This window comes from Gopherus flavomarginatus, chromosome 4, assembly GCF_025201925.1.
Source record: "Gopherus flavomarginatus isolate rGopFla2 chromosome 4, rGopFla2.mat.asm, whole genome shotgun sequence".
In the NCBI taxonomy this organism is placed as follows: domain Eukaryota; kingdom Metazoa; phylum Chordata; order Testudines; family Testudinidae; genus Gopherus; species Gopherus flavomarginatus.
In genome coordinates, this window is record NC_066620.1 from 147,670,635 (window position 1) to 147,697,017 (window position 26,383).

Genomic DNA, 26,383 nt, shown 5'->3' on the forward strand with positions numbered 1-26,383 from the left:
CTTTTTGATTTCAAGAGTGGAATTGCCCTAAGAGTTTGTTCCAGAACCAGTTGGATACAAGTGCACCTCTAATGTATGCCTTACAGATTTCAGAGGCCATATTCAAAACAGGGTTTTATCCGTGTATGCAAGGAGGTGCAATCCCTTTTCTCTTCCTCCACAGGTCAAACAGTATATGGACAGTTTTCACACATATCTACCTGTATAATCCTCTGTACCTCTCATAACTGGTCAATGACTGTAACAGGTTACATCAGGTGTTTTTCTACATACTTTTTACACAGATTCTATGCGATTAATGTAACTTAATTCAATGCATCCTTTTATTGTACTAGTTCTTAAGCTTGTCTTTATTATTTTTTTCTAGGTGACTGTGGTTTTTGTGATTTTTATTGTATAAACGAGATGGCTGTTGATGCTTATTCTCTGTTACTAAGAATTTTTACCTTTTTGGAAAAAAAAAAGCATTGTTATGAACTAATGAATTTAAAACTTCATTTACTCATTGTAAATACAGTATTGTGCAAAAAAAAAAAAAAACAAACCTTTCCATTCATTTGAATTGCTAGTGTTAACTGAATTTTGTCTAGACACCATTTCTGTTGATGAAATAAAGACATATCATTATGTATTGTATATCAACTTTTCTTGTCTCTGAAATTAATGTCCTATTTATTAATGCCAGAGTAATGGTTAATTTCTGGAGGATATGTGAAATGTGGTTAATCTTTTACCACCACAAAACTTCCACCTATTTAGGCTGAGTCCAGCATGGCTGGTTATCTGTCCATTGCAGGACTACCAGAGGTGTGTTGATGTAGGACTTAGTGTACAGAGTAACTCTCATAACTATATCCCCATAATACTGATTCAAACTAGTTCTGCTCATCCTGCATTCTCAGCATCACGTAAGTAACCACTGTATTTTTTAACAAAACCTAAGAGAAAATAGAATTGTTTCTATGGAAATGCAAAAGAGAGCAAACATTCCAAACCAGAACAAACAAGCAAACAAAACTTTGGCCTGCTCTAAACCCAGGGCTGTGAGTTCAGTCCTTGAGGGGACCAAAAAAAACCCCTCCCCTTCAAGAAAAAAGAACGGTGATACTACACTCCAGAGTCTTGCTGGAAAAGCTGGAACATACATCAGCAAAGGCCCCTTTCCTCTCGTTTATCAGAAGATACTTCATCATTTATATCTCCGTTCAGCACATACTCTACTCCCAGTCTGCAGTCAAGCTTTGTTTATCCATCTGTAAGAAGTCACGGCTGCTTCTTTAATGGCTGGGGTTTTCGGTTCAATTTTTAACTTAAAAAAACAAAACAAAACCGAGCAATAGCTTAACCAAACAGTGTGTAACTGAGGCAATGATCCATCCTTGGAGTATGGATGGAAGTCCATTAAAACTAAGATAAAAGCACTATGCAAGCTCAGTGAGCAACCTAATAGCTTTTTACGCTTGGCACCTTTTTGGGGGAGCGGGTGCTTTTTGCTACTATTTCGGTGCAGCTGTCAGAACCATAAAGGCTTTGCATGATTAGGGGAGACTGACATATCAACGAACTAGCTTGCTTAAAAATGTGATTCTCCACTGGAACAAATGGAGCATTGATTACAAAGGCAAGAGATGAGAGTGTGTCGTTGAATAATGAATAGGAGGAGTTGATGAGCATGTGACCAGGGACAGTGATATGAATAGTCTGGGAGAGGGTGCCTATTTTTAAGATATATGGGTTGGAGATGTGATTGTCCTGGGTTGTGCACATATTAGAAATCTAATCATCCAAAGCAGCTATTTCCTATCAAATAGTGAGACCATGTGCAACGCAGTAGGGAGTGGGGCAGATTGACCTGGGAATGTCGTGTGGTTTTACTGGGACTGTCCCCATTGGGGATGGGATAGCGGGATGATTTTACTTGAGAGTTACCTGAGCTTGTAACCTGAGCCAAGAGGGGGTTGGTGCCAGGTGACACCTTTGCCCGGGAAACTGGACTAAGGGAGAGGAGGAGCTGGGGGAAGGGGGAGAGAGATGGCTGCGGGGGGGGGGGTTGCTTTCAGTTTTGGTCTGGGTGGTGAAACGCAGGGAACCCCAAAGCTGGGGTCTAAGCTCCCTAAACTCCCCACTCCAGAAGTCCAGAAGGACTTGACTGAGGGGTCCTGGTTGTACCTACAAGCTCTGCTTGGGACTGCATTCCTGTCGTCTAATAAACCTGTTTTACTGTCTGGCTGAGAATTACAGTGAATTGCAGGAAGACGGGTGCAGGGCCCTGACTTCCCCCACTCTGTTACAGCTGGTGGTAGAGGTGGGATCTACTGCACCCCGTGGATGGTGCTTCCTGCAGTAAGTGACTGGGGAGCAATAAAACAAAGGGGGATTGACAGGGACCAGGCATGCTAAAGAGTCAGCGAGGGACAGTTTCAGGGGGTGATTAACCCTTGGGAGTGTGTGACCAGTGAGAAGGACTTTTGCAGTAACAGGGTCCTCCTGGGGATTGCAGCGAGTGGTCCCGGGGGCAGGGGAGTCTGCAGCTCGACCCTACCAAAGAGGTGGTGACCTCGAGAAGGGTTGGCACACTAGGAGTGCTCCCTGGAAACTGGGGGGCAGCGAGCACGCAGGCCTGTGAGTGGCCAGTAGGAAGGTGTATGCTAAGCACCTTAAGAGCGACCTGGTCGAGCTGTGCAAGCAGAGGGGGCTGCACAGTGGGAGGCTCATCAAAGAACAGCTGATTGCCCAGCTGGAGGAGGGAGATCTCTCAAATGAACTGATCACTGCCTCTGAGGGCAGCAACCTGGCAGATGCAGCGCAGGCAGCAGTGTCTGTCCCAGCTGGGAGTGGTCAGCTGGCTGCTGAGGGCTTCCCAAGACCCCTTTTTCCTATGCCTTGGGGAAGCTTGGGGAAGGGTTGGGAGGAGCCTAGCAAATACCGAGGGCACCATGACATCCCCGGCCAGCAGGAGGCGGATCGTCCCAGTGGAGCTCTCCCCTGGCCAGCAGGGGATCGTCCCAGCGAAGCCCCTCGTTGCTGGAGTTGAGGCAGCTGCAACTGGAGAAGGAATTAAGGCTGAAAGAGCTGGAGTTGAGGCAGCAGGAACTGATGGAGGAGCAAGCAGTATGGGAAAAACAGACAGCATGAAGAGAGACAGAGGCAGCATGAGCTTGTGTTGACCAAGCTGAGGAGCAGTGAGCCCCTGGCTGCAGTGAGTGAGGGGGGACCCAGGACTGCACCGAGCTTTGATAAGTGCCTCCTGGCTCAGCATAAGGAGTGGGGGGGACATGGATGACTTCCTGGTTGCCTTTTGAGATGGCCTGTGAGCTGCACCAGGTTGATTCTGCGGAGAGGCTCCGGGTTCTCACCCCCTTGCTGGACCCTAAAGTCGTGGCATTGTACTGCCAACTGGAAGGATCGAAGAAAGGGGACTATGAACTATTCAAAAAGGCCCTGCTATGCAAGTTTGGGCTGACTCCTGAGATATACCAGGAAAGCATAAAACCCCTGAGGTCTCATGTCTGCAACTAGCCATCCACATGGAGGGATATGCCAACAAATGGGCAGATGGGGCCCAGACGAAGGCAGACCTGGTTAAACTGATCTTACTAGAGCAACTATATGAGCAGTGCCCATCCAACCTGAGGCTGTGGTTGGTGGACCAAAAGCCAGAGAACCCGTGACACACTGGGTGGCTGGCCAATGAGTTTGTGAAGAGCCAGTCGGGGTGGCAGGGAGGAGTCCCAAAAGAACAAGTCTGCCATGATGCAGAGAGTGAGTCACTCTGGGACCTCCCAAAGGGGAAACGTGGAGAACCCCCTCCCAAGGGGAACATCTGGCATCAGGACCAACCGACCAGCTCAAGGGGACCAAAAGGACATGAGCCGAGATTACTGTGGCCAAAGAGGCCACATTCGGACCCAGTGCCCCAAGCTCAAGGACAGACTGAGCAGACCGAACCCACATTGGGTTAACAGGGTAAAGACCCAGCCGGATGGGTGGCATGCTTCCCAGGCAAGGGGGGCTGACAGCTTATCAACTGCTCAGGAGAGAGGAGGGCCCCAGGCTGGGGGGCTGGATGCTCCGGACACCAGATTCTCCTTTTACAGGGTGGTCATGGGGCTGTCCCTGCAGAATGAATGCCTTGTTCCCCTGGAGGTGGATGGGAGGAAAGTCTATGGATACTGGGACACAGGTGCTGAGGTGATGCTGGCCCAGTCCAAGGTGGTAGCTTCAGATCAGGTGATGCCCAACACCTTCCTGATCCAATGGCGGTGGGCGAGACCCCATTCAAGGTGCCCATGGTGAGGGTACAACTGAAATGGGGGGCCAAGGAGGGCCCCAGGGATGTAACAATGCACCACCATTTGCCCACTGAGGTGTTGATGGGGGGCGGACCTGGAGGACTGGCCAAGCAACCCCCAGAACACCTTAGTCGTGACCCATAGCCAGAGCCAGTGAGGGGCACTATGCCCTGACCTCAGGAAGGATATCACACTGGAGGCACAGAACCCTACCCTAGTGGGGAGGGAGCACCCAAGGACAAGGCTCAGGGGGGCTGCGGCTTCCAACCCAGCCAGCAAGAGGGAGCAGGTCCCCATCCCTTCCCCAGCCACTGAGTTCCAGGCCAAGTTGCAGAAAGACGCCTCCTTGTGGAAGCCAAGGGACCTGGCTGACCTCAGTGCGGTACAGACCATGAGGAGAGGTTGTAAGGAGAGGTTCCTGTGGGAGAAGAGGTTCCTGTACTGAGAATGGGCTCCCCCAGGGGATACAGAGTCATGGGGGATCAGGAGGCAGCTGTACCCCAGAAGTATCGCCACAAGCTATTGTACCTGGCCCATGACATCCCTCTTGCAGGGCACCGAGGGATCTGGCGCACTAGGCAGAGGCTGCTACAGAAATTTTACTGGCCTGAAGTCTTTACTAATGTCCAACAGTACTGCAGATCTTGTGACTCCGGTTAGAGAGTGGGGAGGGCCCTGGACAAGGGGAAAGTGGCTTTGAGACCTTTGCCCATCATAGAGGAACTTTTCCAGAAGGTGGTCGTGGACATAGTGGGACCTCTCAGTAAGACGACCCAGTCAGGGAAGAAATACATTCTGGTAGTGGTAGATTTCGCCACCCGCTACCACAAGGCAGTGCCCTTACCGTGCATCGAAGCAGACACTGTGGCAGATGCGCTGCTGACCATTTTCAGCCGAGTGGGGTTCCCCAAGGAAGTCTTAACAGACCAAGGGTCCAAATTCATGTCGGCCCTACTCTGGTGCTTGTGGGAGAAATGTGGGGTCTGGCACAACTGGGCCTCAGCATATCACCCCCAATCCAACAGGCTGGTGGAGAGGTTCAACAGGATGATAAGATTATGCTAAAAATATTTATGAACCAGCACCCGCAGGACTGGGACAAGTACTTACCTCACCTGCTGTTCACATACAGGGAAGTACCCCAGGAGTGTACCAGGTTCTCACCTTTCAAACTGTTATACGGCAGGAGGGTAAGGGGGCCCCTAGACCTGATGAGACACAAATGGGAGGGGAAGGCCACTCCCGACGGAGAGTCAGTGGTGGAGTATGTCCTGACCTTCTGGGAAGGGAGAATCTGGCCAGATCCCAGAGAAAGCAGAAGGTCTGGTATGACTGCACGGCGTGGGCCCACACCTTCGCCACTGGGAGTCAGGTGATGGTTCTCATTCCTTTGCGAAAAAACAAACTACAGGCTGCCTGGGAAGGTCCCTTCAAGGTTGTCAAGAAACTAAATGAGATAAACTATGTGGTGGAGCTGTAAAACTGGGCACACCACCACCAGGTGTACTATATGAATATGATGAAACCATATTATGATAGAGGGAATGTGGTGTTGGCCGTGTGTGGATACTGGGAGAAGCAGGGAGCCGACCTTTTAGTAGATCTATTCCCTGGTACAAGAGCTGGTTCCCCCCGGAAGCAATTCCCCTCTCTGATTAGCTGACCCCTGCCCAGCAAGCTGAGATCGGGGAGTGCTGCATCTGTATAGACAGCTGTTTTCCAGCCAGCCTGGACACACTAATCTGATTGTCCACCGGGTGCAGACAGGATTGCACCTGCCTATAAAATGCTCCTCCTTCCGAGTCACAGGGAAAACTGCCCAGGACCTAAAAAGAGAGGTCAGGGACATGCTGGCTTTGGGGGTGATCCTGCCGTCTTCCAGCTCTTGGGCCTCGCCGGTGGTGCTGGTCCCCAAAAAGGATGGGTTGATCCAGTTCTGTGTGGAATATTGGAAGCCTAATGCCATTACTGTTTCTGATGCCTGTGCCATGCGCAGGCCTGACAAACTCTTAGACAAATTGGGAAGCACTCGGTACCTTACCACGATGAATCTTACAAAGGGCTACTGGCAGGTGCTGCTAGATGCAGATGCCAGGCTGTAATCAGCCTTTATCACCCCTCTGGGGCTCTGTTTTCCTGACCCTGCCTTTCAGCCTAAAAGGGGCACCTTCCAGCACCTGGTGGATCAGCTACTGAGGGGGATGGAGAGTTTTGCCATGGCGTGTATTGATGACATCTGTGTCTTTAGCCAGACCTGGGAGGACCACGTGTCCCAGGTTAAACAAGTGTTGGACCGACTCCAGGAGGCTGGGCTGATCGTAAAGGCTGAGAAGTGCAAGGTGGGGATGGCTGAAGTATCGTACCTGGGCCATCGGGTGGGGAGCTGCTGCCTAAAGCCGGAACCAGCCAAAGTGCAGGTGATCAGAGATTGACCCGCTCCACAAACCAAAAAGCAGGTCCAAGCCTTTATTGGGATGGTGGGGTACTATCGAAGATTTGTGCCCCACTTTAGCTCCATAGCCACCCCCATCACTGAGCTGTGCAAGAAGGGGAAGCCAGACAAGGTGGTCTGGACCAAGGAATGCCAGGGGGCTCTCTGTGCACTGAAGAACATCTAGTCAGTGACCCAGTTCTGGCAAACCCAGACTTTAACAAGCCCTTTATGGTGTTCACCAGTGCCTCAGACACGGGACTGGGGGCAGTGTTAATGCAAGATGATGAAAAGGGGGAGACACACCCCATCTTGTATCTGAGCAAGAAGTTGCTACCCCGGGAGCAAAACTATGCTGCCATCAAGAAGGAATGCCTGGCCATGGTGTGGGCCCTTAAGAAACTAGAGCATATCTCTTTGGGCGACACTTCACCATTTATACCAACCACATTTATACTAACCCTGACCTGACTACACCAGATGAAAGGAGCCAATGCCAAGCTCCTGAGGTGGAGCCTGCTCCTGCAAGATTTTGACTTAGATGTGGTCCATGTGAAGGGAAGTGCCAACATGATAGCGGATGCATTGTCCCGGAGGGGACCCTGAACTTCACCAGGCCACTGGTCAGAGTGACCCCGCTCGGCTCAGTCTGGAAGGGGAGAGAGATGTGATGCAGTAGGGAGTGGGGCTGATTGACTGGGAATATCTAGTTTTACTGAGACTGTCCCCGCTGGGGATGGGATAGCAGGGGATGATTTTACTTGAGAGTTACCTGAGCTTGTAACCTGAGCCAGGACAGGGGTGGTGCCAGGTGACACCTTTGCCCAAGAAACTGGACTAAGGGAGGGGAGGAGCCGGGCAAAGGGGGAGTGAGACAGCTAGAGAGTGTTTTGCTTTCAGTTTTGGGCTGGGTGGTAAACACAGGGGACCCTAAAGCTGGGGTCTAAACTCCCTAACCCTCCCCCCCTCCCCCGAAGGACTTGACTGAGGGGTCCAGGCTGTACCTACAAGCTCTGCTTGGGACTGCATTCCTGTCGTCTAATAAACCTTCTGTTTTACTGGCTGGCTGCGAGTCACGGTGAATTGCAGGAAGAGGGGTGCAGGGCCCTGACTTCCCCCACTCTGTGACATGTTTTTTTCTTTTTTACAGCCCATATAGGAACCAATGGAATGAACAAAGGAATGAGATCTTTATGATCCTGGGCAGATGTTTTAAGGATCTCTTATTTAGCAAACTGAAGAAGAATGCATAAGCTGCACATTAAAAAGCAATCAGCCAAAATGATTTTGTGTACTGTTTTTTTGGAGTGAAGGTGTTGGCAATGAGAGAGACAATGTCAGAGTGGCAATTAATCCCTAAAAGAAGGTGCGCTTCACTTTAGCCCAAGTTGCTGAGCAGCAGCGTGGATTCAGATCTCTTTGTTAAACCAGGAGGACTGTGCTACAAAGTCCTGGTGTGCTGCTTTCATCTTTTATTCACTTGCTGGTAGGCCCCAGGGAGTGAGCTGTAAAAGAATCCTTCAGAAAACCTTCATCTCTAAGTAACCCTTCCTTGCAAATGTCTTAGGTCTTACCACTCCTTTGAAAGTATAGATCTTGCATCTTATAGAGATAAACACTACAGGCCTAAACAACAGGTTGTGCCTCCCAAATGTTCTCTAAAGACACGAGGCTATTTCTGCAGTAACTGCACACACGAAGCAGCTGCTGCTTGGTATATGTGAGCAAAATCTTGAGGTTTGAAGCAGGTTGTCAGCCCATAATGGGAGTCAAGCTATGTTGCTACGTGTGCTGGCATAAAACTTGGCAGGATGTAAAGCAAGGGCTTTCTTCCATGAACTGTATCATGCTTTTTAGCTTCAGAATAAACGGAGAGGCTCCTCTTTTTCTTCCTGCTGAGGAATGGTTTGTACCCGATTCCATGGTTTATTTCTCGTCCCCAGACTGGCATTATTTTTTCATGATAGATGATAGTTCGAGGAGCATGCTCTGAAAGATAACAAGAGAAAGAGAGAATGAGACTGAATGGTCTTAAGGAAGACAGAGAGGTTTGGTTTTTTAAAACCACCATTACTAACCCAGCTTCCCTCAAAATATGGTTGGAATTTTTTAAAAACTGTTTGTTTTAATACATTTACATTATACTACCTTTTGCAATTGTAACAGAAAAATCCCTATTGTATTTATACATGAAAGACCAAGTTAATCACTGCTGTAACTCTACTAAAGGGCCCAATCCTGCAGTCCTGATCCTGCAAACGTACAAGCAAATGAATGTACAACTTTTTTGTAGGTTTGCTAGACATGCCTGGACAGAGCTACACTCAGCAGAGCTCCAGTTTCTAAAAATCAGCCTGATCTGTATTAACATACACATTCCTCAGACAAGAGATCCCTGAGTTCCGATTTCTTATCAGCCCACAAGTTTGTCATTTTGAGCCTGTATGGTCTGTGAGCCTGCCGGATGGCTATTTAATTGATCAAGTAAACTGTACAGGCCCTTGGTACTTCACCTGTCTTCATCACAAACTACACTGGAGTACTCCTGGGCAGAGTTCAGTTTGCAGCATATAAATAATCCAGAGCATTCAGGAATTAGGACAGTCACACAGAAACAAACTGCATGAAAAATAACAGCAAGAGCTGATGGAGGAACACAACCATAAAAAATTAATGTTTAAAGCTTTTCCAACATCTGAGTAGAACAGAACAACTTTGCTCAGTTTCTCATCCCATTGCTATGTCTTGAGGGGGGCTTAGCTGGCATATTCCATGCTGTTCTAAGTATCAAACAGACCCATAACATTTTAATATATAGTCGTTTCCATTGGGTGGGTGACCATTTGTGCGTATTGAAAAGACTGTAAGAGTCCAAGCTGAATAGCAAGCTCTGCAGCTGTCTGCATTATCTCCAGTCACTACTAGCCATTTGCCTAGTGGGGAAATAACCCAAAGCTAAATGGAAAGGTAAGCAGTGGGGGGGGGGGGGCAGGGTTGGGACAACTCCAACTGACTTCAGTAGGGCCAGGATTTCATGCACTGATACCTTCTCCCTGGCAAACGAAAATCAGAAATCCATTTGGGCCTGTGTTGTACTTAAAGTACTGCACAGGATCTTTTCAGGGGGAATAAGGCAAAATGCCACATTTATTAGTAATACATGTATTAATTAACACTGTATCACATGCAGGGTCGGCTCCAGGCCCCAGTGCGCCAAGCACGTGCTTGAGGCGGCATGCCGCGGGGAGCATTCTGCTGGTTGCCAGGAGGGTGGCAAGCGGCTCCAGTGGACCTCCTGCAGGCATGCCTGCGGAGAGTCCGCTGGTCCCGCGGCTCTGGTGGAGCATCTGCAGGCACACCTGCAGGAGGTCCACCGGAGCCGTGGGACCAGCGAGCGGCAGAGCACCCCCTGTGCCATGCCACCGTGCTTGGGGCGGCGAAATGGCTAGAGCCGACCCTGATCATATGCATATGATATATAATACACACATTACACTTATGCACACACACACAGAAGCACACTTTGTCTTGTTGTTGTTGCCAATTAGTTGCTCCCCCTAACTGCACTGGCAGTGAGTTAGATGGGGGAGGGGGTGGAGCAGGGCTCCTGCCGATCCGGATCGATGCTCCCATGTTGACAAGACAGGACCCAGGGTCCTTTGCAGGACACCTCACCTTTATAGCAGTTTCCCTCTTATGCAAATCTGTACCAGATTCAAAATCTGTGTCTGTGTCTGTTGGTCCTTTGTCCTGGGTGTTGCCCAATGCTGCAAAGAGGATGTTTCCAAAAGAAGATGCTTGCTTCTAACCCCCAAGACCTTCAATAAATCTGCTCTTCTTAACGAGCCTGCTTGAAAGGTTTTATTTTTCTTGGGTCTGGCTTCCATCCCCTCTCCAAGGATTGCAACTGTCTGGAAGTGCTGCCTTCCACACCTTGCTCATTCACACCTCGTTCATTCAACAGGGCAATTGATTAAGGGAGTGTGGCGGGGAGATCTTATTCTACTCCTAGCAAAAAGACATTTTTCTTCTACTTTAACTATCCTTAAGCGCTATAACATTATACCAAGGCTTAACACAAAGTTTTCTATATGTTTTTCTACATAGGGATCTGATACTAAGTTGTATGAAAATAGTTTAATATAGGGTTATACAAAATAGCTTAATACAGAGATTTGTCTACACCTGATCGTATGAGGTTCTGAGCACATGCACATGCAACTCAGTTGGGAGCACAGCAGCTGATCGGAGGAGCTCCTCGCCAGAAGCCTGTCTGCCCTTCCCTCTACTCCCGCCCCCGGCTCTCCACTCCCTGCCAGGAATGGGGCAGCTGCACCAGGCTTCTTAGTTCCCTCCTCCCCAGCGGGAATGGGGCAACTGACTGGACACCAGGAGCAGATCTCCCTGCCAGGAGCCTGGCTGCCCCGCCAGGCTCTCCGTTCCCCACTGGGTAATTACTGTGAGGGCTGTAAATCGACCAAACATAGTTTATAAACATAAATTTATAGTGTAGACATACCCTTAGCAACTGATGGGATCAAGCTCAAATAGAGCATGTCTACACTATAAACGCTATCCATGCATTAGCTCCTCTTTTCTTTATCTTCGTTCCTGCCACATCCCAGTCAGAAAGGGTAAGGGATCTTGCCCTTCCACTCATGACTGCTTGGAAAGTAAATTTCTCCTCTCTTCCCCTCTTCACTGTTTCAAGGGAGAATTCTGATACCTCATTTTCTGCTCCCCATTAAGAAGTTTCAGATAACTCCTATGCCATGAACCAAATAGCTCCCAGTTGCCTGGCATTCAGTGCAGACAAGTACATTGCACTTGCTTGTTCATGGACACAGGCATGGGAGAAGTTCTACTGAAATCAATAGGCCTCCTCATAAGAGTAAAGTTACAGGCATAAAGGTTTGCAGGATCAGGTCCTTCACTGGTCCACTTTGTGGCTGATCTAGTTAATATCACAGTGAACCTAAAGGTTAAAATATCACTAGTGTGGATAGTAAGGACTGAAGCCTCAGCAAACCATCACTCATGAACGTAATTGTATTGAAGTCAGTGGGTCACTTCGCAGTGACATCAGTGTGACTTCTTGTCCAAAGGAGGATTACTGATGAGAGGAGGACTTGCAGGATCTGGCCCTGAGGCAGGATTCCATTTTTTCCTCAGTTACATGGCTGTAATTCCCCTTGATTAAAATGGGAGGAGGGGGGAGTGATAGCTGTATAACTGCAGGCAGTTTGGGCCCAGAAAAGCTAGGTGTACATCTTCCATGTGAGTCCTGGGCAGGGGTTAAGATAGAGCCATATCCATGTCCCAATTGCCCTGCTGCACTGCAAATGTTCTGTGGGAGCTGATGAAATTCCTCACTACTGTGGTTTTGGAATCTCTGAGGCTGATGGTTCATGTTGACATCAGCATCCACATAGATGACAAACTCCCTGAGTCAGCTGAGGACTCCATGACAACAATGATAGCCATGAGACTATCTTAGCTTGTTGCAAGCTCACTCGTACAGCAAGTCATGCTGTAGTTGTTGTGTTTGGTGCAGGTAAAGGCAACTGAAAATTATACCTGTGTCATGGACTGAATATTCTCTCCCAACTTTGTGGCTGTAGCACTTCTCTCCTGTCAGAATGAAGGGACTGTTTTGGTGGTCTGGCCCTATAGGGTAATGGAACTAAAGAATTTTCAGAAAGCTCTGAGGGAAAATGTTGTTTCTCCAAAGGATCGCTCTGTCCAGAGGATATTTTAACAATCTTTTGGCCTTTCCTACCGGTGTCCCCTTGATGTTCTCTTCCCCAGGTTCACTCTTACAGTTTACATTGGTTTATGAATCACCTCTGACAAATGAAGTGATAGGGTGCTCATAGTAAAAGTCTTGGGTAAAAGCTGAGTAAAGACTTTTAAAATTCATATGCCATGGCTGTGCATGAAGCAAAGGAATGGCTCTTAGTCTCTACCAAATTTCAGACAGGGGTTCTTTAGACAGCTTGACTAATCTGGACTGTCTTTGCTCAATGGCTGGTCTGAGTCCCACATTTGGTGATGAAATTTATTATTTTGCAAATATAATTGAGCTGATCCAGAGCAATGCATTAGCATTCAGGAGCACAGAGCTGTATCCCAAGTGGCAAACTCAGTTTAGGACAATATTGCTTAGAGGTACTCCAGATGTTGAAGAACTTTGTGCTACATCTGTGCTTAAGGTCCAATTTTTTCCTGACTGGTGAGGGCCCGTAGAGAAGTACTAGGAAGATGCTCCTGGTCTTCTTGACACTTGTCAATCTGTGTAGAAACTTGTGTTTGGTCAGGAGACTGCACTTGTTATATTGTTCAGTTATCTCCTCCTGGTAATGGATAAAATCAAGCATCTATGATGATATTCCTAGTTCTGCCAGCTGCCTTCAGTATCATTAATCATGGAATGTTGTTGACTCACATGCAGGCCCTAGCAGCAATGGATGGCATTGATTCTTATGTAAATTCAAACTTTTTTATCTGAGAGAGAGCTCAGATAGCAGTTGTAGGCAATTGCTTTGCTTCTCCTAGGAATCTCAAATATGGGGTGCAGCAGGGTTCTATCTATAATGAGGGGCTCCTGGAAGGATTAATGGGGCAAAGACTGTGAGGTTTTCAGATGCAGATGATAACCAGCTTGGCTCTATCTCATCCAATTGAGGTGATGTTGCTGAGTGCCTTAATCAAAATCTGGTAGAGATTAGGACATAGATGAAAGAAAGAAAATCTACTGCGACCTATTCCAGCCAAGATAGAGATGGTGGTGGTAGTTTGGGGAAGTAATCATAAAAGACAGAAGAGATAATATCACCCCCTTTGTATGAGGGTGTTTTCCCTCCATTGGTTGTCCAAATTAGGAATTTTTTTGACCAATAGCAGTGCAGAGTGGAGTAGTATATTTTTGGCTGTTAAAATTGTTGTTTGAAAATGTATTTAGGATTTGTACTGTGTAGGTTTATCAGGTTTCAGGGGGGCAATTCTTTGTCTGGATTATTATTTTAAGTCATTATTAAACAGAAGTAGAAATAGACTTTTTTGTACTTCAGTTTAAATTTTTTAAATGTTTTCATTTTTGTTGTCTTATATTAAGATCAAATAATTAATCTTCCCAATGCTCCTGTTGGTGAACTAGGTAAATAATATCATTTTTTAAAAACTAAACCTTATTGTATGGTAAAACTCCCATTGATGTAAATGAGAACAAAGTTTGGCAAATGCTAAGTACTTTTGACAATTCCAGCCATAATGTATAGAAACCATAGGGATAGGGAGACATTAGACACATTATGGTATAGTGTTTTTGATTTCCTAGGGCAATATATATAATATATATATAGGTGCATTGGAAGATTTTGATTGTTCTTCATCAAGTCTCTTAGTAATATTTATACCAAATTGCATTTGCTGCAATAGTGATCAAATTGTATGTAACAGCATGTCTGCCTTGAGATGGCACGGATACATTGTGGGCAGAAAGTGACAGATTAGCTGATGTGTGCATACAAATTTCAAAATGCTGGTGACATTCATGCACACAGTGATCCATGAAGGGTGTTTACCACAAACACTGGCATGCTGAACAAGGTGTGCTGCTTTCAAGAACATTGAAATTGTTTGGTTTTGCCAGTTGAATGTATTTCTTTAGAAGACCTGGCCCAAAAGGCAAAATAGCAGATACTGTCATGTCCAGTATTTAAGAATGTCAGGCAAGGCTTTCATTAATTTTCATTAAGATGCTGCTTAAATTCTGTCCTGTTTGTTCTGGTTTTACTGTTTACCTTTTAAATAATCCAATTCTATTATATTCCAGTCCTTATGCTGCACTTATCATCATAGTATCTGAATGCCCACCAGTAGTGCATTAAGCAGCATGACTAACATCTGTCATGTGTTGTTTGTTCTTTCATCCTCTCTCCATGGGAGAAGAGTGTGCAGTGGAGTGTCTTGTTTTGGTAGGGGGTTTTGGTTATTTTTTAGAAATATGCCTGTTGCTATGGATTTATATAGCAAGGTCAAAGAAAATGCACTTTGTACTTGTAATGGGAGGTTTGTCGTTAGTTCCTGAGGGAGTTCATTCCCCAGACAGATAGGCCCCTGAAAAAGCTCTGACTCCTGCACAGATGAGCTTTACCCTTATCATAGAAAGTTCCACTGTGCCAGAGCATCATAGTTGTTATTGGAGCAGTATGCAGTTTTTCAGATATTCTGGGCCCAGGCCATAGATCTCCTTGAAGATAAGGACCCAGATCTTGAACTTGATTCAAAATTCTATGGCAAGTCTCTGTGGTGAGCAGAGGACAGATATGATTTGCTTGTGATAGTCTGTGTTGCTGAGGAGGAGAAAAGAGACCTCAGCCTCAAACAGACATAGAAAACCAGTGAAATGGACTCTGAGCCCTCTCTCCAGGCAATATTGGAAACAACAAAGGGAAAATGATGATACTATATTTAAGAGAATGAGAATTTTCTTCTGTATGATATTTGCTGATTGTCTATACATTATAGAGACTATGGCACAATTGAAACTGGCGGATACAAATGGTAATGTGCTGAATAATGTACAAATATACTTTCTGCTTGTTAGGCAGGGGTTCAGACATATTTTTAAAGTGTAAAAAGGGTAGTTATTAAAGAATAAGGGGGAATGGAATGACACGTATTAGAGGGCCCATAGTGATTTAAAATTAAGCTTGGTTTCTTTTAAAATCATTTTTGCCTCAGATGGTATAAGATAGTATCTGAAGGTCTGCAAATCCATACTTACTGGAGTATTCCCATTGAAATCTGTGCCCCTCTTCCCCAATGCCAGTGAGCCCGACTAAGGGTTTGCAACTGCTGAGCTTAAATTATTTTAAAATGCAACTTTGTTGGCATCTGGATCCAAATTACAATTGTTTATTAAAATTGAAAGTAAACAAGCTAGTTTCAGACAGCTTGTGTGGTTACGGAATATGAACAGTTGCTAAATATGAAATTACCCACTTGCTGTATTATGCAGTGTTTTATGGCCAAAAAAAATACCTAATCTAGTAGAAATTTTACATTTTTGATAAACATTTAACAATCTAATTTAGGCAATGATTTAACCCAAAGTTACAGTCCAAGAGAAATCCTGCCCCCTCAATCTGAGTGGAATTTTCTCATTGATTTCAGTGGGGACAGGATTTTAGTTTAATTTCTTGTACTGGAATGAACCTCTACTAGGATATGGTAAAATCCTTTAAAGATCAATTGGGGGATATATTTATATAGTTTAAATATATACAAAACCTCAGTGACCGAAGCCAATAAAGTGATGAATGATCTGTTACTGATAATATTCACTTTAGAGGCAAAAGACAATCCCAGTTAAGCAGAGAGATAATTTGATTTGAAACCTCCAGGGATTGTGAGGGATGTATAGGAAATAATGGCGTGTTTTTCTTTTCAATCCCTTTGTCATTTACCCATTAATGGCTCTGGCCCTCTACTTGCATGAGGCCAGGTATGTCATTTGTTACTGTATCCACACAACTCCACAGCCACAGCTTGGCTATCCCGAGGTCTGGCCTAAGGCTCAGACACCTTCCAAAAAGCAGTAACTCACACTAGAGGGCAGGACACTTGGCTCAACTTACCACGGACATTCTGCGTCCCATTGCAGAAGGAGGTGGTGGGGTGATGGGTGGGCTGCTTTCCTCTCTGCATTTGGCTTCAGAGCTGGAGCCATTTCTGGAGTCGGAGCTCTCCGAGTCACTGGCCAGCTGGCTCTCAGACAGCACCCTGGACAGGAAGCTGGCCTTACGATTGCCCTGATAGTGCCCGCTGTCCGGAGAGTCACCACGATCGTCCCCATAGTCTTTGCAGCTGCCTACCCGGCTGTGTTTGCGGAGTACATTGTGGAGGGCTTGGGGAATCTCCAGGGGACCGGAACTAGTGGGGGTCTTGGCCTGCTGCACGGGGTTCCTGGGCGGCTCTGGGATGTGCTGTTCACTCCCTGGGCATCTCTCTATGCCCTGCTGGGGCTGCTTGTGGGTCTCCTCACTGCTGGAGGAAGGGTGTCGGGATGGCTGTCCCAGGTGCTGGTTGGGGAGCTGTCTGTAGTGCTGCTCCTTCTCCCGGGGGTGCTCCGGGTGCTTGTAGAGGCGAGAGACCTGTCCATGGTGCTGCTCGCTTCTAGGCCTGTCTGTGCTGCACCGGCGCTGCTCAGCACCCATCCCTACTGCCCGCTGGCACTGATCAGCAGGTGCCTGGAGCACTTTGTATCCTTGTACTGGGGGCAGGTAAACAGGCAGCCCACCCTGCTGATTTGGCAAAAGTTTATAGCTGCTCTGGGGGGAGGAATTGCTCATGATGCAAACTTGCTGCACCACCGAGTTCTTCTTCAAGGTGCAAATGCTTGTCTCCTCTGCCATCGCTGCCTCTCTTCTCTGCCTCCCATGCAGGGTCTTCTTTATCTTCTTTATCCCCAGGTGGATAATCTCTAGGATGTTCAGGAACAGGGAGACAGCTGCGATGCTATGCATGAAAATCATAAAGATGGTCTTCTCTGTGGGTCTGGACACAAAACAATCCACCGTGTTAGGGCAGGGAGGACGAGTGCATTTGTAAAGGGGATACATTTGAAGCCCATATAAAAGATACTGACCTATCATAAAGCCCACTTCCACCGCTGAGCGGGTCAAGATATGCAGGAGGTAGGTGCGCAATAGGGACCCTCTCAAGGGCGCTTTGTTCACTTTCTTCTGTTCTTCTAACTTCCTCAGCTCCCTCTCCAGTCTCTTGTGCTCCTCTGGGGCTGGCTCCAGCTCTTCCAGCTGGGCTCTCAGATGGATTTTCTTCTTCTGCCTCTCTTTCTCAAGGGCCCTAAGTCTATAAAGTGCATGTCCCATGTACACTAGGGATGGGGAAGAGACAAAGATGATCTGAAGCACCCAGTATCGGATCAGAGAGATGGGGAAGGCTTTGTCATAACAGACATTGCTGCAGCCAGGTTGCTCAGTGTTACAAATGAATTCAGACTGCTCGTCATCCCAAACATCTTCAGCAGCCACTCCCAGCACCAGCATCCGGAATATGAACAGGATAGTGAGCCAGATTTTTCCCACAATGGTGGAGTGGATGTGCACTTCCTCGAGGATGCTTCCTAGCAAGTTCCAATCCCCCATCATCAGAGGCTCATGTCTGAAATGGAAAATCCCATGTCATTAAAGGATCCCACATTAAGCTGCATTTCATAGGAACTGGAGCTTTTCAGCTATGTTCAATTATGTTTTTTTCATATTTCCTTATGGTACACCCATAAAGGAAGAGATTTTAAAAGTTCATGAGTTTTCCAATCAATGGCTCATTAATACACACACAAAATTAACATCATATTAAGGAGGAGGGTGAGAGATGCAAAAGCAAGAGAAGTTCAGAGAAGGGCAACTAAAATGATTAGGGCTTTGGAACAGGTCCCATATGAGAAGAGATTAAAGAGGCTAGGACTTTTCAGCTTGGAAAAGAGGAGACTAAGGTGGGATAGATAGAATCATGAGTGATGTGGAGAAAGTAGATAAGGAAAAGTTATTTACTTATTCCCATAATACAAGAACTAGGGGTCACCAAATGAAATTAATAGACAGCAGGTTTAAAACAAATAAAAGGAAGTTCTTCTTCACACAGCGCACAGTCAACCTGTGGAAATCCTTACCTGAGGAGGTTGTGAAGGCTACGACTATAACAGCATTTAAAAGAGAACTGGATAAATTCATGGAGGTTAAGCCCATTAATGGCTGTTAGCCAAGATGGGGTAAGGAATGGTGTCCCTAGCCTCTGTTTGTCAGAGGGTGGAGATGGATGGCAGGAGAGAGATCACTTCTTAAGATCGTACAATGCTCTTAGAGGCTGATTTCAATGATAAACTTTTGAAGCTGTTTCCTCACTTATTGGTTTACATCACATCCTTACTATTATTGAAGCAATTGATTTTATTTTTCATTATCATTGTTCATATAATCGTGCTATAGCCGGCAGCAGCTTCACCCACTCAATTTCTGTAGCAGTGGCTCTATCTTTGAATATAGACAGCTATGGCAGTGTGGTGGGCAAACTAAGCTCATTGATGGTACTTTGACAAGTAGGCCTGACATGAGACTTTTATTGCTAGTACCTTACCTCCGTCATAGAGCCTCTCATCCCATGGCTTCCTACCAACTATGGGAACAAACATGAAGTTTTCATGTAGGCTCCAAACCTGCACCATCTGAGCAAATTTCTAACTATACACCTCTGGGTAGTCTCATTCAGTTCCACAGGAATACTCACATGCAAAGAATTTGCGGGTGGGGGGTGAGGCTTAGATTTTATTAGGGCAAAGTCTTACTGAAGTCAATGGGGCTTTGGCTTGATCACTAATTTTAGGATTTGTGAATATCTACAGATAGACTGAGGAACACAATATGAGTGATATCAAGATTTTTATCAGTGAGTGTGGGAAAATCCATTTAATTAGCTGAGGTCCAAAGGCCCTTGTGCACTTCACCAAATGGGACATAAATTCTGCAACAAGGGCCCTTGGTTTCTGAGGTGCAGCCGGTTATGGAAATTCTGTGGTAGCTTCATATAAGTTCCCAAATTGATATTTTAAAAAAATTTAATGTGAACATAGATGTTATATTCAATAGCACTTCTTTTATATTTCACTAACATGGTAAAATACTGGAAGCCACTGGAACCTCATCTACACTAGGGATCTCACTTGTGCTTATACCAGTTCAGCTGAACTGATCCTAGCACTGGTGGGAATTTTTTGCTAAAATTCTTTAGTGTAGGCAAAGTGGAAGATGTACAAGTGTGGCTTTTACTAGCCAGAGACTTTGAGATTATGTTCGAATGTTCTTCCTTTATATTTCTTCTCTCTCATACAAACATCGTTTAAATGAAGTTATAAATTGTTTTTCACTGCCAATGTTGAAGAACAAGTTCTGATAGAGCATCCTAGGAGTAGAGAACATCTCAACCTTTAGAGAAGGAAAAGTAGGTGGGTTTAGCTGTGTAGGGAACCTAAGCCATATTTGGATTTAGGCTTGAGTAACTTTAGTTGGCCAAATGTTTAATGAAAGTTCGATTACTAAGAGATGTTTGAAGCAGCTTTCTGGTTCGTAGGCAAAAGGTTATTAGAATAAGGTCATCCACTTGCCATAGACTTTGCACCACCTCTTAGAGTTCTTTTCCCAGTGTCTTAACTTACTGTCATGTGGATGTGTGGGAATGTGTGGGTGAGTAAACACTGACAAGTTATTAATTATATTTAAACAATGAAGACAGTGATGTCTTGGGCCTAAGTGAAAGTCTGTCTATCATTTCCTTAACACATAGTACTTTCTTGTATCCTGTTTTCAAGAGACATACATTTGTGGTTATTGTCAAAGACATTCACACTCTAACCTAGAATGTTTGATGTGACTTCAAAATCAAGATGCCAGGTCATTGGCTCACATCAAATTACAACTACCAGCCTTTAACATCTAATTGGCCTGCGAAGATATTGATATATCCCCTGCAGAGTAAGGACATTGATCACTACAAAAGACTAAACTATGTAGACAGAAAGGGAGGGAGGCGATCTCTTGCATCAACAAGGACACTCAGAGTTGTATATCCTGTTTTCTTCCCTGGACTGGCCGTCCAAAGAACAAGAGGTGAAAGACTCTGGCCATCTGCTAAACCAAGTCTGAAGTCTACAACTGAGAGAGAGGAGAGACCAAACTCTCCCTCCCCCACATGCAAATAATCTTCATTTCATCCTAATGATACCAGTAAATATTAATATAGTTCAAAACTAATACCAATCATGTGAACTGAAGACTTTAAGAACGTGTGAAAATCCTTCTGCAGAGCAATTCAAAAACACTAGAATAGTTCCAAGTCCCATTAGTACAAGTGTGTGTGTGTGTGTGTCTCTTTCTCTTTGTCACTAACTGTTCCCCAAAGTAGATACTAAACCCCTTAGTCTGTTACCTGCACAGCAAGAGATTTCTGGGTTAAATGAGTGTCGTTCTAAAGATGCAGAGTATGGGATTCTCCAAATAATTTTGTATTTGTGTCAGACCTCCAGAAAGATGTGGGCATTGTGTTCAGGTGGGGTCGGGAAACAGATTAAATAAACCACAGTTTGATGTAGTTTCTGTGAACAGTAAAACTCAACAAGAGAAAGCCAAAGGAGGAAGTTAATAGGAAATCATTCTAAGAGCTGTACTTCCTTAAAACCAAGGCAAGAACTGGCCTTTGCTTTTAACAGATGCCTAGCAAAATTGCTGAAATCAAAGGGAACAGTTTTATCCCCTTAACCTTCCTGTGACATACTAAGAGAATTGTTTTCCTTAATTTGTTTATTATCATTCGATTTAGTTACTTATTGTAGTAATTGGCGAGCCAGATAAATTAAACCAATGTATTGCTTATACTTTAATTATAATCTTGATTTGATGATTGCATTTTTATTGTAAACTTGATGATAACTTAAATTAGCTAGTGACATTTTGCTTAAACTCACATTTGTTTTCTGTGCTTGCTTAACCTTTTGATAAATGGATAAAAGATCAGCTGTAGTGGTTTACTTCCCAAAACTTCAACACAAACAAAATAATGTATGTAGAGATAAAAGGTGAAGCTATTAAAATCATTCTTGAACCATCACACATTTGAATTATTTATTTTTGATTGTTTTTTCTTAAATTATGAAAAGTACAATAGCTATTATATATCTTGGACGTGTCTAATTACACTTTTTGAAATACCAAAAAGGATCAGGTAACATTACAGACTGTCCAAATGTGATTTTTATTTTTATATTAAACCTTTAAAAGTCATGCACAAAAATTATTGGGGAAAATCAATTTGTCTGGGTGTGGGAAGTGAGTTTGTCTGGCATTTTTTATTGATTTCTTTTCTAATTAAATTTTAGTTTGATTCTTTTACGTAATTAAAAAAAAATCACTTCTCAGTTGAATGTGTGTCAGAGTTTTGTCCACTATGATTTGCAAAGGCTGAGTTACAAACCGGTTAAATTCTAATAGATATTTTAAAGATACAAGTATTGCCATGGACTGCTGTTGTAACCTATCACTAAAATATTTACAAGATCACTGCTGATTAAGTTACCAGCTTTTCCAAAGGATAATTTCTATGCAAAAAGTGAAATATTAATTTACATATTATTTTTCTGTATTATTTCTATATGTTTTACTTTAGATCTCTTCACTTCAAGCACATACACATATCTGTCTGCTCCACACTTTCCCCATACATGAGTTAAGATGTTTTTCTGGTGCTTACCTTATGAGAAATGTCTTGGTTATTAGTAGCTTAGAACATTACAGATGGATTCTGGACTGTTGCTGAATGTTATAACCCAGAGAGCTTCCTTTGAAATTGAGATTCTTTTCATTTGTTTGTTTGTTTTTGAAGACCAAAAACATAGATGTGAAACAGTTGGCACGCTGAACACAATTCATAGTTCTGTGAATGTGAATGTTAGGATCACTGAGCCAAACTATATATGCACAGTTTGATCAGCTGGTGATGGAATGGTGCCCCTAGCCAGAATTATCATGCAATTATTTTAGTCAGTGGCTTCTAACAAAACCACGTCCCAAGGCTCAGCATGTACTTCAGCGCTTTAGAACGTCCCTGATAATTATTTTATTCAAATCCACAAAGGCTATGCCTCCTTGCTGATACGATTCATAAATGAAAGTTTATTTTGTAAAATGAACAAATAACCTCCCTTTACTGTGCTAGAGATTCGTATGTTTTCTTTACATTCCATTAGTTTCCATGTGAATCAATGGTGAGTTGTCAATCGGTCATGTCCGATTTCACAGTCTGTTGCCTAGTGAGTTAAATTAGCATCTGTTAGAGGGATACTTTGAAACTATAGGCAGTTGAACATGGATATATATGAAAGTGGAAACCGGTAAAAGACTATTCAGAATCTTTTGTTAGCTGCTCAGTTTTCCTGACAGTTAACAAATTCTGATGCTATGCTTGTGATCCAAAGAGACACAGATTTTCAAATATGCAGTGTAAGGTACAAAGTTCACAATGGTTTTCTGCAGCATAGTATATTCTTTTTTTTTTTAACCCACCATAAAGTGGAATATTTCTTGAGAGAGATTCTTTTGTGGATCAATTCTCGCTTCAGTTTCACAATCTCAATGTCAGTAATATTTTCCATGTATTTTTTTCTAACTGTGCTCTCTGTCACAATGACTGACTGTAAATGTACAACTAAAAATTAAATTCCTCACTTTTGGTCTTTAACTCTGTTATCTCCTGTTTATTCCATTTCCTCTACCCTCTCCAGCAGATGTAATATGACAGCCTTTTCCTACAAGCACTCTGAACATAGATGCTGCATTTTTCAGCCATTCCTCATGAAGATACATTGGGCTTTCCTTGTTTTATTTAGTTGTACTACAGTAGTGCCTAGAGGCCCCAACTCAGATCTAGGCTCCATTTCACTAGACATTGTACAAACACATTATAAATCCCAAAGAGCCTGCAGTCTAAATAGCACTTCCTTTCCCCTCTCTTTTTGTGTGTGTGTGTGTGTGTGTGTCTGATATAGAGTTTACAGATGGAGAACTGAGCTACAGCATATGTTTTCATGGCAGAGTTAACTCGAGTGATTGGCACCCAGGTTAGCTTAGCCTGGGTGTGACCAGACACACTGCAAGGCCATACCTAGGTTACTACATCCTCACTGGTGCTGCCTTCCCCCATGGTTCCTTGTGCTGCAGTAAACTGAGCAGCAATATGATTTTTTCCCAGTGAATTGTGGGAGAACTTGGCAGTACTTCTGGGCAGATGGGGGAATAGAGGGTTTGGTTTTAAAAGGAACCAGAGAGAATTTTTTTTCCTGTTCTCTACTGGCAGTAGCTTGCATATTAAGCAAGGAACCATTAAGGAACTATTAAGGATCTTTTGTAAGACAATAGCACTCTCATTGAGAGTCAAGTACCCAGCACAATACACATGCAAATAAAGTGGTTTTTCTGGTTTACTTTACATTTAAAAGATTAGCTAGAGGAAGAAAGGGAAAAAGGCATTGTTGCTAGGCAGACACCAGGAGACAACAGAGCCAGCAGTTCAGACAATAAACACCGGAGGGCACCCCAACACAAGAAAACAGGAACCGTGCCTTCCAAGACAAAAATGGAGGCCGAGGCACAAATCAAAGACGCAGAGCACAAGCGAGATATGGAAAAAAAAATACAGGAACTAGAAATAAAACAAAAAGAGATGGAGCTAAGGGAAAGAGAAAAAGAGGCTACCCACAGGAGAGAGTTGGAACTCCTGAGGGAAACCCACTGGCAGGCCCTGGAATTAGAAAAGGCTAAGCAACAGAACACAGCCAATCCTAACAACCCTTCACCAATACTTTTTCCACAGCACAGGAAATTTCCCACCTACAAGGCAAGTGATGACACCGAGGCCTTCTTGGAAAATTTTGAAAGAGCCTGTCTTGGGTACAGCATCTCTGAAGACCAGTACATGGTAGAATTGAGGCCACAGCTCAGTGGACCTTTAGCAGAGGTGGCAGCTGAAATGCCTAAGGAGAAAATGAACGACTATAAACTTTTTCAAACCAAGGCCAGATACAGAATGGGGATAACCCCAGATCATGCCCGTTGGCGTTTCAGAATCCAAAAGTGGAAACCAGATGTGTCATTTCCCAAACACGCCTACTACGTTGGAAAGAATTATGAGGCCTGGATATCAGGAACCAATGTTAAATCCTTGGACGAACTGCACCTCCTCATACAAATGGAACAGTTCTTGGATGGTGTTCCTGAGGACATAACACAATACATACAAGATGGAAAATCCAAAAATCTCAAAGAGGCAGGGGAGATTGGAGCCAGATGGATGGAAGTGGCAGAAAGCAAGAAAGCTACTGTCAAGGGGAACGAATACCCCCGAGGGCACACCGACAATAAACCCTACAACCAAGGGCAGCCAAAGACCCCACCTACAACCCAAGGAAAGCCACAGACATCCTATTCTTCCACCTCACCAGTCTCCCGTAACTCACCTCAACCCAGTGACCAGTCAGCTGGAAGATGCTTTAAGTGTAATGAACTGGGACATATCAAGGCCAACTGCCCAAAGAACACCAACCGAGTGCAGTTCATTATACCACCATCACACCAAAGATCCCCAGGCCCAGATGCCTCTCAAATACCCTTGGAGTGAAGGGAAAATTTGAGAGTGGGTGGAAAAAAGGTTACTGCGTGGAGAGACACGGGGGCACAAGTGTCGGCTATCCACCAATCCTTCATCGACCCCAAATTCATCAACCCAGAGGCCCAAGTGACAATTTATCCCTTCATGTCACAAGCTGTAGACTTGCCTACAGCTGAACTGCCTGTCCAGTACAAAGGCTGGTCAGGAATGTGGACTTTTGCAGTCTATGACAATTATTCCATCCCCATGCTACTGGGGGAAGACTTGGCCAGCCAGGTGAAGCAGGCCAAGAGAGTGGGAATGGTTACACACAGCCAAACCAGGCAAGCTTCCAGACTCATTCCTGTTCCTGAGCCGTCCACAGACGCCCTGTCTGTGTTACCAGAGACCCAGACAGAGGTAGTGGACCTGGATTCCATGCCAACCACTGAAACAGCCACAGCACCTCCAGTCCCAGGCCTGGAACTGGAACAGCAACCAGCACCAGCAATTGCAACCACATCTTCAAACTCAACGCCAGAGGACGCCAGCTAGCTAGAACTGGCAGAAGCAACAGACAGCCATACCCAAAAGGCTCAGCCAGAGCCTGAAATACCCTCAGGTGCACCAGCGGAGAGCGGTTCACCAGCAACGGAAACAACCCTATCACCTACATCGCTTCCAGAGGGACCAAGCCCAAGTCCACAGTCTGAGGAAGAACTGGTGACCCCACCCTCAAGGGAACAGTTCCAGACTGAGCAGGAAGCAGATGACAGCCTTCAGAAAGCTTGGGCGGCGGCACGGAGCACCCCACCGCCTCTCAGCTCTTCTCACTGATCCCGGTTTGTTATAGACCAAGGACTTTTATACAAGGAGATTGTTTCTGGTGGACACCGGGAAGAATGGCAGCCGCAAAAACAGTTGGTGGTTCCAACTAAGTACCGGGGGAAGCTCTTAAGCTTAGCCCATGATCATCCCAGTGGCCATGCTGGGGTGAACAGAACCAAGGACCGGTTGGGGAAGTCCTTCCACTGGGAGGGGATGGGCAAGGACGTTGCCAAGTATGTCCGGTCTTGTGAGGTATGCCAAAGAGTGGGAAAGCCCCAAGACCAGGTCAAGGCCCCTCTCCAGCCACTCCCCATAATTGAGGTCCCATTTCAGCAAGTAGCTGTGGATATTCTGGGTCCTTTCCCAAAAAAGACACCCAGAGGAAAGCAGTACGTACTGACTTTCGTGGACTTTGCTACCCGATGGCCGGAAGCAGTAGCTCTAGGCAACACCAGGGCTAACGCTGTGTGTCAGGCCCTAACAGACATTTTTGCCAGGGTAGGTTGGCCCTCCGACATCCTTACAGATTCAGGATCTAATTTCCTGGCAAGGACCATGCAAAAACTGTGGGAAACTCATGGGGTGAACCACTTGGTTGCCACCCTGTACCACCATC

General features: G+C 45.1%; 1 protein-coding gene across 1 annotated transcript; it reads right to left on the minus strand.

Annotated features, from left to right (window-relative positions):
- Positions 1-16,355: 16,355 nt before the first annotated feature.
- Positions 16,356-17,894, minus strand: GJA10 (gap junction protein alpha 10). Its single transcript, XM_050951625.1, has one exon. It carries the CDS (start codon positions 17,892-17,894, stop codon positions 16,356-16,358), a length of 1,539 nt encoding a protein of 512 aa, XP_050807582.1.
- Between the last annotated feature and the right edge of the window lie 8,489 nt (positions 17,895-26,383).